General features: G+C 42.8%; 1 protein-coding gene across 1 annotated transcript in view; it reads right to left on the bottom strand.

Moving 5' to 3' along the window:
- Nucleotides 1-13,563, bottom strand: part of CLVS1 (clavesin 1) — a 134,265-nt gene that overhangs the window by 22,292 nt on the left and 98,410 nt on the right. The window contains 3 exon segments of the mRNA XM_030553159.1: nt 2-49; nt 52-67; nt 1,664-1,774. Coding sequence (XP_030409019.1) covers nt 2-49; nt 52-67; nt 1,664-1,774 — 175 coding nt within the window.

The raw sequence follows: 13,563 nt of genomic DNA, 5'->3' as shown, positions 1-13,563 counted from the left end.
TCAGAAGGCAGGCATTCCGGGTGTATTAGCTGGTGAAGGCTGTTCAGATGTTACCATGGAGAAAGATCTGAAACAAAACAAACAAAAGCACAGTCAGTTCCTTATTTCATAAAGCATTATAATTTAGAGCAGTGAATTTGCTCTGCAATTTATGGGTGTGTCTTTTCAAAAGCACTCAACATTAGCTTTATTCTGCTCCCATTGAAGTCAACGCTGAAAATATGGTACTAGAGATGTTCCTTGTCATTACCATAAGATATACATCATATAAGAGCAGGGAAAGAGTGGGTGTGGAATTATTTTGAGGGAAGGGAGGAGAGATTCCTGGAAGAAGTGTTTTCTGACGAAGGCTCTGAAGAAGAGGGATATGGTTCTGTTATTGGACGCCACAGAGCGAGAGCATGAAGAAGAGAGTGAGAGAAGATAATAAAGGGATCGGAAAGGTGAGAGGTCTGTAAAGGAGCATAGGGAGCAAGAGGAGACAAAATCAGAGATATAAACTAGAACAAGCTCATGAGGATCTTTTAACATAAAGGCAATGAGCTGGAACTGGTACAGTAGCAACTACACCTGGAGCCCAGCTCAGTGGCAGAATAACTGTCTATTTCAGATAGACACCAAAATCTAGACCTATTTATTTTCAGAGCTCTGGAAATACTCAGTAGTTTTGGTGTGCAAGGGGTCATGTGCAAAAATTTTCCCTCTGTTTGGATCCACATTCTCTCCTGTCAAGTGAGTTGTTTTGGGTTCAAAAAAACATGGCATTTTAACTGACTTTTCATCAAAATTGCACAAATGGCTATTTTGTGCCGTTTCAACACATTTATAAATGACTCAAGGCCATGTACCTGAGCAATTTTCTTTGAACTTATCCTCAGTTTCTGAATTTGTAACAAAACACTGAACCACACAAGCTTCTAGTAATTTAGGGTTTTATTTGAACACTCTGCCCAGCTCCAGTTATCCTTCCGCTCTTTAATCCAGACATGTTTTCACACTGAAGGACTCCTGAGCCTGTTCAATACTTCTCAGATGGAGCCCAGGTCAGATTTTGGTGCCTTTCTGAGATCCATTTTAGTAACTATGAACTTCAGGATAAAAATGGACAAGGACAGTGAGGTCCAATAATCCAGATACATCTCTGCAGTGAAGACCTGCTTCTCCTCCTGCTGTGTGAGCTGATATAGAGAAGTGGAAGTTTTTGTGGACACCAGTGGGAGTTAAGAAAGGCAACCTGCTGAAGAAGCAAAACTGGCAAGTTCCTTGGAATTGATAGTACCTCACTGGGCAGAGATTGAGCTCTATGGGAGCATCTTCATATGGATGGCTTCAGTGGGAGACTGTGCCTGTCCCTCCACTATCACAGCTCAGTAAAAACTTCCTCTGGCCATAGGCATGCCTTGTCCATTGTACGATAGGATAGCGCCTGTTCTTTGTACATTCCGTGGTCCCTGACTTTGATTCTGAAAATAACCTATTTCTGCTGAATTATTGATTGAATCTAGGCTAATTGCAAACTCCAGCTGAGGCTTCAGTCATAGCTGCAGTTCTCACAGGCCCATTCAAAAAAACACAGAGGAAAAAGAATAAAGCAAAGAAAGGAGGGAGCTATTCAAGCCAACTCGGGTCTGAAGTGTCACAGGTTTTCTCCCCCTCTAATTACCCTTTTCCTCGTCTTGTCTTTGAGAAATGGTTTGATTAGCGTGTACAGGGCATGGATGTACCAGGGCTGGTTGACAAAATGGACTCCTCCAAAGCGAGCAGGAAAGCTGTCCTGTAGAGAAGAAAGAAATGGAAGGCAATTAAAAAGATGCACCAAATTAGTCAAGCAGCCAGCAGGACTAAAGTCAAAGGACCAAGTTTGCATCTTACCATCTGATGCACCATTTAATCAGTAGTCGGCTTGTGGTGGGAAGATGAGTAGTGCAGGAGGACTAAGAAACACATGCACTGTTTTAAGGAGCCACTATCCCATTTCCCCCCATGCAGTTACACCTTGGTTTCTAGTGCTTAAAAAAAGGAGATATCAAGTTCTCTGCCCAATTTCTTCTGACTCCACTTCAGCGTATCATACTGTGCTGAGAAGGGAAATACAGCCTGGGTGATGAACACAGCTTGTTTCTTGAACATCTCTTGAAGGGACTAATTTTAATTCCTTATTGTGTTACATAACCGAACTGCAAATTCCCACTCCTGTTCCAACACACAGCTCACTTTTTCACCCTGCCACCTTTGCCCCTCCCCCCCCATCCCATTCCCCCTTAAATCATCATTATAATAGCTGAACTTTCTGGGTGAGTGAGCAGCACATTATGGGGAGCAAGGCGGGTGGGAAATGCTGATATGTGAATGTGTTGACAGAGAGAGAGAGAGAGCATGTGACAGCACCATGGAAACTGACACCACCAAGTGCTTGCTGCTGAGGTTTAGTGCAAATATCCAAGCATTAGCATTCAGGTAGAGTAGTCTCACAGAGGTGTTTGCTTAGGTGCAATAGGATGCTACTGCAATGTAGTACACATAATTAATAGGAGGCTACTGGAGTTTCTTTAAAGGTACATTGTAAATGATATTTTGTATCTACATTCACATTACGCAAATATCAGGGTCTATCAGGGAACAGGCTAGGTGCCTTTCACTTTTGGAAACAGTGCAACTGCTGGTGCATATATGTGCTGATGACATCCACAGAGAGAGGCAAGTTGGCTGCTTTCTGACAGGAACTAGGGCCTCTTTGTAAACAACTAAGAAGATACGTTCACTACTGATACATTTTGCTAGTCACGAGCCCCAAAGGAAGGCAATTATTATTTCCATTATGGCTATAGCATTTGGTAAGAATTTTAGGACCAGCTCCTCAGCTAGTATACATTATTGTGGTTGCATTATAACACCACTGAGGATATGGTCCTTAAAGTAGATGCACCTGAGAAAAAATTGAAATATATGAATTTTCAGCAAAGTCAAAAGTGGATTTCTGCTCTGTACAAGGATGATGTAAAAAGAGCACTCGGAGTTGATTGGAAAATAGCATTTCGGTCCCATGGGAAATTCCCATATTTTGATATTTGCTTTTGTCCCAGTTTGGGATGAAAAGTCAAAATATAGAAACATTTCACAGAATGACAATTTCTGAAACATTTCCATTGAGAATGACATTATTCTCTGTGTTTGCCTGAGCCACCACAGTGCCTCATGGGAGCTGTAGTGCTGGATCCCTCTTGGTCTCTGTAGCAGAGCTGCAGACTGTCTCTCCCAGTAGCTCAGGCACAGGGAGAGACTAGAGTGAAACATAAGAGATGTAGTATAGCAAGGGAGCATAGAGGAATTTGGGGCTAGGAACTACAACTCCCATAAATCACCATGGTAGCTCAGGCAGACATTGAGATTAATGTTCACCCAAAACAAAATGTTTTGGTTCAATTTTCCTGCTATTGCTCTTTTCCCATGGCAAATTTCAATTTCAGCTAACCTCCATTTTCCAATGAGAAAACATTTTGCTCAGAATATTGTGACCATCCCTAATGGCACCTTCTCCCAAATTAAATCTGCTTTCTATGTGGATTCAGAATTATATGGGCCAGGCAGTCAGTGGTGTATATTGGCATACCTCCCCTTGGCACATATACATAGTGGGGAAAGTAAGCTTTACCACTGTCAGCCCAACACAGCTCTGGAGGTCAGTGATTCTGGCGTGTGTACAATGGGATATACTAAGTACAATAGCGAAGCCACCCATACAACCACATTGTTTAAATGCATTCACATTTAAACAATTTATGCCATAATTACCTGTGGAAACCCCAAAAGGCAATAGGATTCCCCAAGGAGTACCGAGGGCAGCTTGCTGCAGCATCCTGCAGAGCCTTTATTACTGGGCCTTATGCCCAGGAAAGAGCCCAGCTTGACTTTCACACCCCAGCTTGGGTTTGTAGGGTTATCAGTTAGAAACACCCATAATTTTTCTTTTCAACTCTGTACATTCAATATGTATATTGCTGAGACACAGCTCTGAAGCCCCAGTGTGCCATTTTTACAAAGTCACCAATCAGAGCAGAAATATATTTGAAAGAAGAGCTCACGTCTTGTATATTGTGTCATGTATTGTTTTTAGCTAGTTGTACTAAGCTGGGTGAGATCTCTCTCTGATCACTCTTGGGCTCTCTGTTGATTTCTCTGAGGCAAAATGAAAGTAACTAAAGTTGATTTTCTGTTGGAGAACTTGTGCTTTTAGGAATTCTTTGCCTTTCTTGTGCCTTTGTGATTCCTTGGGAAGATGCATTTTATAATAAGAAATTTTGTGTGTGTGTGTCTTGGGTACATTTTTTTTGAATCCATGCTAGGAAAGAGATCCTTAGTCTTATCTCTGACTGAGTCTTTCTTAAAAATATATGGGCCTAAACCTTCCCATTGATATCAATGATAATTTTGTCATTGAGTTTTCTGGGAGCAAGGACTGCATCTTGCAAATAAGTCTGGAAATGCTTTAAGGACCTGATCCAAAGCTGTTTGCAGTCAGTAGTAGTCTTTCAGTTTCTGCACTGGTGATGAAACTGTGACATCTGGGGATTTCTCAGACTAGCTAGCTATGTACTTATCTGGCTCCATAGGGCTAGAATATGACAGCATCATAATCAGATTGTAGGAAACTTTTTGTTTCCAGTTATTGACTTAACTGGCGCTGTAGAAAAGACTTTCTGTTGCAGAATTCCTCTTTTTTTGTTTGACTTTCTCTCTCTTTCCAGTGCTTTTTTTCCCCAAAGAAATTAGTAACAGAAATAAACACTAAAGTGCAAGAGTGGAACTCTCAAGAAAACTCTGAAGTTCACATCCACCTCAATATACCTTTTTCTTTCAGACTGTAAAGAGACTCCTAGTTCAGAGATCAGAAGGGAGGCTAACTTAGTTCTTTCCCCTCTCAAGTTTTATGTACCACCTCTGCATTGCAATGCACAGCAGTCTGGGACTGAAAACTGTCAAGCATGTAATGATATGTTAAATAACTTGGGAGGAATATCTATGAATTGAGTGAGAGACAATTTTTCACCACTTCCTCCCACTCCCTCCATCACCATGGTTTTATTTATTTATTTTGCAATGTGAACACGCAGCAGAAACCTTCTACTGGTCTTTCTTCATTGTTTTGTGCTGAAGGCTAAAAATCAAGATGATCTTCTAACAGTAAATACAAATCTTCTGACACCAAAGGATATTTGAGAGGGAAGTTAATCATCTGAATATAAAAGTTAGAAATGGGTCTGAGGTGGAACACTGGATCCAAACCTTCCAAACTATATGACATGGACCTCAACCATCAATGAACTCAACCAACACACAAGATCCAAACAAACTTCCAAATTTGGGCAAGTTCAGATTGAAATCACATTCCAGTTCTGAATTTTGTGACTCAAACACATCACTAATGACAATGTGTGGGTACAATCATTTGCAATCAAAAAGCAAAATCATCTCTCCTTCAAAAATCCAGTGCAATCTGTGTAAAAATCCCCTCCACAATGCAAATAAATGCACAGCCTCTTCCATTTGAACACAGTTTCGCCTCCATTTGGGGGTGGGGGTTTAATCGCAAACAAAAGTGTTTAAATCAGGTCATTTTTCTCTACATTGAGCACAAAAACTAAAGCTGCTTGCTTCTCAGTACATTTGATCATTCCCTACAACAGTTTAGAGCTTCCACAGATGGTATATTAATGGTTCAGTAACAGTTTCTCCCCAGTGACTGGTACCATAAGTGGCGTAAGGAGCCTTTCAGCTCTAGGTCCCAGGTCCAAAACTAGCCTGGTTTGGTGGTGATAGGAACTGAAACTTATTGCTGTCCAATGCCTTTTCAGTGGCCTATGGCTTTATGTGGGCTAGGATAAAAGGTGTATATTTAAAACAGGTTTGCTAACATGAGTTAACACATTTTGAAGCCCTCGTGTAAACAGGGCAGGTTGTGTTAGGCAGCTGAGGTGAATTTTTATGCTTGTCTACCCACTGAATGAGCATAGGGGCTGACTATTTCCCCCCGCCCCCCAGCACAGTTCCTCAGGCTCAGGGTGCTGGAGAAGCTTGTACTGGTACTGCCCAGGCTTTTGCTGTTTGGCGGACAGTTGGAAGGTTTCCTGTTCAATATCACAGCTTCTCCCTGCACTAAATTCAATTTTAAAAAGACACTGTAAGAACCCGTTAATTTTCCCATTGCTAATCTATGACCCTAACGATTCTCACCAAAAGTCCTCTCTCTTCTAAGAAGGATTTAATAACAGAGGGCTGTAGCTAAATCTTAGTCAAATAAGATTTTGCTTTTTTTTTTTAGTATAAAGAGTACACAAGTACATACACGAGTATATGCTGAAATATTATCATATTGAATACTGAAGTATAAAGTGAACTTTGGGATGCACTATCCAAAGGGGTTTTTTTGTGTTTGTTTGTTCTCCTGCCATATTGACTAATTCACAAAATTCAGTAATTTGCAATAGGTCTCCCAGTCATTAGTGCAAATTAATGAGGGCCCACAAAGCATCTGTTCATGGATCTTGGCAGATGGTACCAATAAATTAGGATATAGAACACAGATTTGTTTAATAAACTTTAATTTATGATAGAACCACACTGTCATATCACGTGATCTAACCAAATTGCTTGTAAGGTAACCTTGGGGCTGAAGGGGGAATTCTTTCACTTTTTCCTCTTACTACTACTTCGCTGAAGCAGCTCAGAACCATTTAAGAATCTAAAAAATATCCAAACCTTCAAAAAGCATGCTAAAAATTGTTATTCTGGAGGTTCCCCCACTGCAGACTAACATTCAGACCAAATCAGTCTCTGGTAAGACTTCTAGCTTGAGTAACTGTCATGTCACCACTTTAGAATCTTGGCAGAGGTGTTACATGCAAACATGTCCTCTCTCCAAAATAACATGCAGTCTAATTAAATATGAAAAAAAAAACCCTCAGTTCACTCTCAATAGTGAGGTTGAGACTTTATACAACAGAAGTGAAGAATTCAAAAGTTACTGGGACACATTGCTCATATGCATTTTGTACTGCAATGCCTGTTGTTCCGTACCCTCTGTATTATATGCCATATAGGTGTGTGCTCACTGTGACTAAGTTATGGTGGGTGTCAAACGATAACTTTGAATTTATTAGCATCTGTGGGTGTAAAATCTGACCCATTAACTTGTTTTTGTTTTTTTTTAAATGTAGCTTCCTTGTTCTTTTAAAGAGTGGGGGGAATAAAGTTGCCAGTGAAGAAGTCTGCAAGATTATTTGATTATACCTCTGTACCCTGCGGAGTATACAAAATTTGAAATTACATGTTGGGGTAGTGGAGAGGCAACTGAAAGACCATCAGATCTGGAAGTACTTTAAGCTTTAACTTGAAGCCATAAAACTCCTGGGGTGCGATATGGAATTCTGTTCTAGAGGTCTGCTGAATGAATGCATCTGCTACTGCTATACTGAGTAATCAGAAACAGGCTAGAGAATTTAACAAAACTCTCTGAGCTACCAAACCTATGGGTCACTGAACTATTAGCTACAGTTATTCATTTGAAGTCATCAAAACAGCAGAGGAGCTATATACATGCCAGGTTTCTAAGAGGAACCATGTTTCCAGGCCTCTCCAAGACAGCAGGCTTAGCAATAAGCTTTGGAGAGTAGTCAAGGCCTCAAAGCTAACACTTTTTGTCTTTGTGTTATCCTCTGGTGGTTCGTTGTAGGTGGAACTTCAGGCTTGGATTGAACTGGGATGTGCCAGTGATAAGAGGGACAACATTGACTTGATCATCACAACGTTTATTATTAAAATCTGTAATGGTTTTGTCTGTTGTTTAACTGATTTTTCACCTGAAGATGTTCACGTGGTTTCATGTTGTTGCTTTTCTTTAGCTATGCCTGGAGCCAGAGTTCCAGGTCAATAATATTTATTTGGCTATTATCACCACATTAGCTCCTGCAACAGCTCCCAATTTCCTCTCCCTTCTGTCATGAACCCTGTCCTCCTCGCTGACTGGATTAGGATCTTCTACCTCCATGGTCTGCTATAAGTCACTTCTGGGAGGCATGAGGTAAGGCTGGCATTGACAGTCGTGCAGCACCTTTCTAGTATTGCAACGAAGCAGGCCTGTGTCCTGGTACAGAACCTTCCAAAGTAAAATGATAGCACCGTATCCATCATTAAAAGTCAACATGTGGTCACAGTGAAAAGACCCCTGTCATTTCCTTATATCTGGAAAAATAACTGTGGGGTATTTCAGACAAAAAAAGGGGGCCAACTGTGGCTAAAAGTTGATGTTTTAATGGTAACCACTAATTGAATAACCTGATTTTTTTTTATTAAAATTTTCAGGGAGAGTGGAAGGTGGTTAAAAATTGAGTTTGGATGAAAAGTTGAATCAAAAATTCTAAATTTAGAGAATTTTGACTAGCCCGAGTAAACACAGTATGCTGAAGGAACAAATGGTGGCCACATATACATACCAAAGCCATCAGAAGGGACTGACCCAGTATAAGCCTTTCTCACTTGAGCTAAGGGAGTAACTGCTTTAATTGTGAATAAATAGGAGGCTCTTTTTCCTCTCTGGGGATAGATTTATGGTTTGAACTTAGCCATTATATTAACCTGGTTTACTGGTGATCAATGCAAGATGCTGATTTGGGCAGATGTTTATTTAAATGGATTTAAAATGTGGCTATCACTGGAGTACAGACACATTTGAAAAAATGTAATGCAAAATACATAAAATATCAATAGGACCTATATACAAATGTATAACTTCCCCCCAACCTATCCAGGCTAAAAGTCTCTATTCCTAGCTACTTCCTACCCTATAGAAAGCCTGTGAAAACAGAAGACCTTTGCAGCCTGGCCTGAGGGTAATAGATCAGTTATGATATCAAATCAATAGGTGAAAGAATGGGGGCACTGTGTTTCTGGGGGGCAGAGAAGAAAACAATGAGTCACTTAGACCAGATTTAAAAGGGCAGTAAAGGGAGACACATGAATGGATACAAACAGCCAGGGGTAAAATGGATAAAGTACACCAGCGAATTTCTCATACATCAGGAAATGTAAAAGCAAAAGCTGCTTTAAAAGGGAAACACCTCTGTAGAGTCAGTCTCCTTAAACATGCATTGCTCCCCTGAGCCATATTACTGAAGAAATCTACACCACTAGTCTAGCACTTTTATTCTGTATTTCCTTTACATTGGCCTTGCAGTATCTGCTCATCTATTCTCAGCTGAAAGAATTTCAGACATGACAAAAGTAGACACTGAATGGCTTCTATTAAAATGTCACAGAGAGGACAAATGCCCATAGCATTGGTTAAAATGGATAAAGACAACCAAACAAAAGGCTATTAGGGGAGGTCTGCTGGCACTTGCCTTTCATCTCAGAAGATCTATTGACTTTAAACCAAAGCTCCCCATCATGCTTATGGTTGTGGCTATATATTAAACAGGAATATCATCACTGGACTAAGACTTGTTCTTTGATCCGTCACTTTTATGTAACAAATATGACAGAGGAGAAAAGAGGATTTCATTATTTATAACAATGGGCAAACTAGTTCAGGCTAAATAGAAATGTCACTGCAACTTTGCACAAGATCCGAATGGAACCTGGAGTCGTGTGTGTGTGTGTGTGTAGAAAGTATCTAGTTTTTTATGTTTTTGACTTTTGCAAAAGGTGGAAGCAGACAATCTGTTCTGATGGAAGAGAGATTCCTCGCCAGAAGCAGGGATACCCAGAAATCTCACCCCAAACTATATTTTGACAAGATTTTCAACCCAGTCTTGCAGCTCCCAGGTTCTGAGAGTTTAAATGAGCTTCAGCGTAGCAGACAAACATTTAGACTGCTAGATTTTTGAAGCTGGAGGGATCCAGGGCATAGAACCTCACCCCAACCTCTCTTGTTTGCTTTGAAGAAGGAGACAGAAAAAGCCAGTGAGCCCAGCAGCTAAAGACTGTCTCTGCTCACTGTTACCCCTCCCCTCTTGCAAAAAATGTGTTGTCCCAACCTGTAGGCGGCTTTCCACCTCCCCAGTTCTGCTCTGCTCCTCATCTCATTATGGGAAAAGAATGGGAGAAAAGGGCATGGGAGAAGTGAACCAAACAGTGAGTGAACCATAAGTAGTGGAGTGGGCACATGGACAACACATATACTAGTCTAGGGAAGGCTGTGCCTCCCCAAACGGTCCACCATGGCCCCATTTATGCTCTGCCCTGAGGTCCCCTCCTGCTTGCCACTAGTTGGCCTCAGCCCAGGCAGACTGCTTCTCTTCCAGGAAGCTGGCTGGGACTTGGCGTGGCTGGAGCTGCGCCACCCAGTGCTCCAGGACTGGGTAGCGTGCCACACACTGCCTGCCCAGTACTCTGGGGTTTGGGGGTCTGCACGCCACCCACCTGGAGCTCCAGGGCTGGAGGTGCTTGGGCAGCCCAAGGCTGGTGGTGGAGGGCTGGAGGCTGCAGGGAGGGGGCTCTTGGTTTTGATGGGGAAGAGGGGCTAGAGGGGCAGGACCTCAGGTGGTGGGGTGGTCCAGACCGGGATCTGGCCTACTTAAGGTTCACCCACTGCCTATGAGTAGGCAGCTGAGAGTCTTCAAGATCCAGGAGGGCAATGAGGCAGCAGTGGCAGCAGCAACGCAGTCCTGCAGGTGGGGGCAGTGGATAGTGTTAAATGAATTTGGATTTGCCTGGGCAAGGATCATTCTTTCTCCTAGTGTCCCTGGGCAAAGACTCCCCCCTTTAAATTCCTCTTTTCCTGGAACCCCATGATCTGCCTGGACAGGGACCACTTCTTCAAACCCTCCAGCTCTTTGGCAGCCTTGCAAACACCTAGAAGATAATATTATAAGTAATGGTCAGCATGGATTTGTCAAGAACAAATCTTGTCAAACCAACCTGATAGCTTTCTTTGACAGGGTAACAACTGTTGATAGGGGTGAAGCTGTAGAGGTGTTATATCTTGACTTTAGTAAGGCTTTTGATACTTTCTCACATGACTTTCTCGTAAACAAATTAGGGAAATGCAACCTAGATGAACCTACTATAAGGTGGGTGCGTAACTGATTGGAAAACCATTCCCAGAGAGTAATTATCAGTGGGTCACAATCAAGCTGGAAGGGCATAACAAGTAGCGTCTCGCAGGGATCAGTTCTGAGTCCCATTCAGTCCAATATCTTCATCAATGATTTAGATAATGGCATAGAAAGTGCACTTATAACGTTTATGGATGATACCAAGCTGGGAGGGGTTATAAGTGCTTTGGAAGATTACAATTCACAATGATCTGGACACATTGGAGAAATGGTCTGAAGTAAATAGGATGAAATTCAATAAGGACAAATGCAAAGTACTCCAGTTAGGAAGGAACAGTCAGTTGCAAACATACAAAATGGGAAATGACTGACTAGGAAGGAGTACTGCGGAAAGGGAACTGAAGGTCATAGTGGATCATAAGCTAAATATGAGTCAACAGTGTAACACTATTGCAAGAGAAGTACATCCAGTCATCTTCATTGTCTCTTCCATTCCTTGGGTCACTACCACAGCTTCCTCTGTAGCTGTCATAGCCTTCACTCCTATGCTCCTGTTAAGAAGGAACCACCTCCTGCCCCCACCCCTCCACACACACACAAACCATCCAAACCTACAAAAATACCACACACACCTTCCCACAAACTCTGCCATAAACTCCCCCCAAAATGCCCCTAACAAACTCACTCTTCAAACTCCCCTAACAAACTCTGTCTCAAACTCCTCCCTCAAGCTTGCCTAACAGACTCTCCATCAAACTCCCCTAACAAACTCCCCCTCAAACATTTCCCCTCAAATTCCCCCCAAACTCCCCTGTTTTCTGCTCTGTTTGCTGACTCCTGTGCCCCGTCAACCAGCTCCGATTTCAACTCTTGTAAAACTCTTGTAAAAATGTAATATAACAATACTTTGTGTTCCTATCACATGCTTTAGACCCAAGTGGCACACAGCAAAGACACAACCAGTCTTTGAAAGCCGAGAAGACTTTACTCAAGGGGTAGTTGGAACAGTTCTGACAAAACAGTCTAGGCTAGTATGGTCCCTCTCATCAAGGTTTGCATGTCCTTGATAAATACACAAGGGGAGGCAGAGCTGTGATCTTGTTGAATGCTCTTTTGTGATTATTTTTCCTTTTGAGGCAGAGTTGTGTGGGGTGTAAATTCTGTAACACCCATTGACTTTAATGGGAGTGTGACAGAGTGCTGGAGAATAGCAACTGAACCAACATCCTGATCACTGTTTAACCAATTATGCTCCCAGGAAGGGCCTTACTAAGGGCATGGCTACATTTGCAAATGTAGAGCGCTGTGAGTTAAATCAGCCTTCTTAGAGCACAGTAGGGAAAGTGCTGCAGTCTGTCCACACTGACAGCTACAAGCGCACTGGCTTGGCCACATTTGCAGCACTTGCAGCGGTGCATTATGGCAGCTATCCCACAGAGCACCTCTTCCCATTCTGGCGCTGTGGCTTGGGGCAAGGGGGAAGGGAGTGCGGGGCATTCTGGGGCCTGTCCCAACACTCCGTGATGCATCGGTTCATATCCCAGCAATCCCTCTGCTTCCATCCACAATTGGCACCATCTTTCAACGTTTTTTGTACTGCGCTCTGTCTTCCCTTTCGGTCTGTGGGAATGGAGCCCAAACTGCTGAGGAGTATGCTGATGAGTCTCGCCAGCACATCTCGTTTGGCAGTCAAGTTATTCCTTAAGATCCAAAGTGACAGTGAGGAGTTCGACGATGATATCGATTTGAGTAACGCATATGACATGAGATTACTTGTGGCATTCATGGTCATGCTCACCACCATGGAATGGCGCTTTTGGGCTTGGGAAACAGGCACTGAGTGGTGGGATCACATCGTCATGCAAGTCTGGGATGACGAGCAGTGGCTGCAGAACTTTTGGATGAGAAAAGCCACTTTCATGGGACTATGTGCTGAACTCGCCCCCACCCTGTGGCACAAGCACACGAGACTGAGAGCTGCCCTGATGGCGGGTGGCTATTGCAGTCTGGAAGCTGGCAACTCCAGACAGCTACTGATCGGTCGCTAACCAGTTTGGAGTGGGGAAGTCGACTGTAGGAATCATGTTGTTGCAAGTTTGCAGGGCCATTAATTGCACCCTGCTCAGACCAACCATGACTGGGTAACGTGCATGACATTGTGGCTGTCTTTGCACAAATGGGTTTCCCTAACTGTGGAAGGGCAATAAATGGGACACACATTCCATTTCTGGCACCAGCCCACCTAGCCTCCAAGTTAATCGGAAGGGCTCCAGGCACTTGTGGGTCACCATGGGTGTTTCATTGACATTAATGCAGCCTGGCCTGGAAAGGTGCATGATGCACGCATCTTTTGGAACACTGGCCTGTTCAGGAAGCTGCAAGCCGGGACTTTTTTGCCCAGACCAGAAGATCACTGTAGGGGAAGTCGAAATGTCCATTGTGATCCTTGGAGACCTCACTTACTGACTTGCAGTGCCTGTTGCTTTCCTGGGCTAAGGTATCTTTTACTTTA

Source organism: Gopherus evgoodei, chromosome 2, assembly GCF_007399415.2.
Source record: "Gopherus evgoodei ecotype Sinaloan lineage chromosome 2, rGopEvg1_v1.p, whole genome shotgun sequence".
Taxonomy (NCBI): domain Eukaryota; kingdom Metazoa; phylum Chordata; order Testudines; family Testudinidae; genus Gopherus; species Gopherus evgoodei.
Note: the sequence above shows the minus strand (reverse complement) of the source record. Positions and strands in the feature narration are given on the sequence as shown.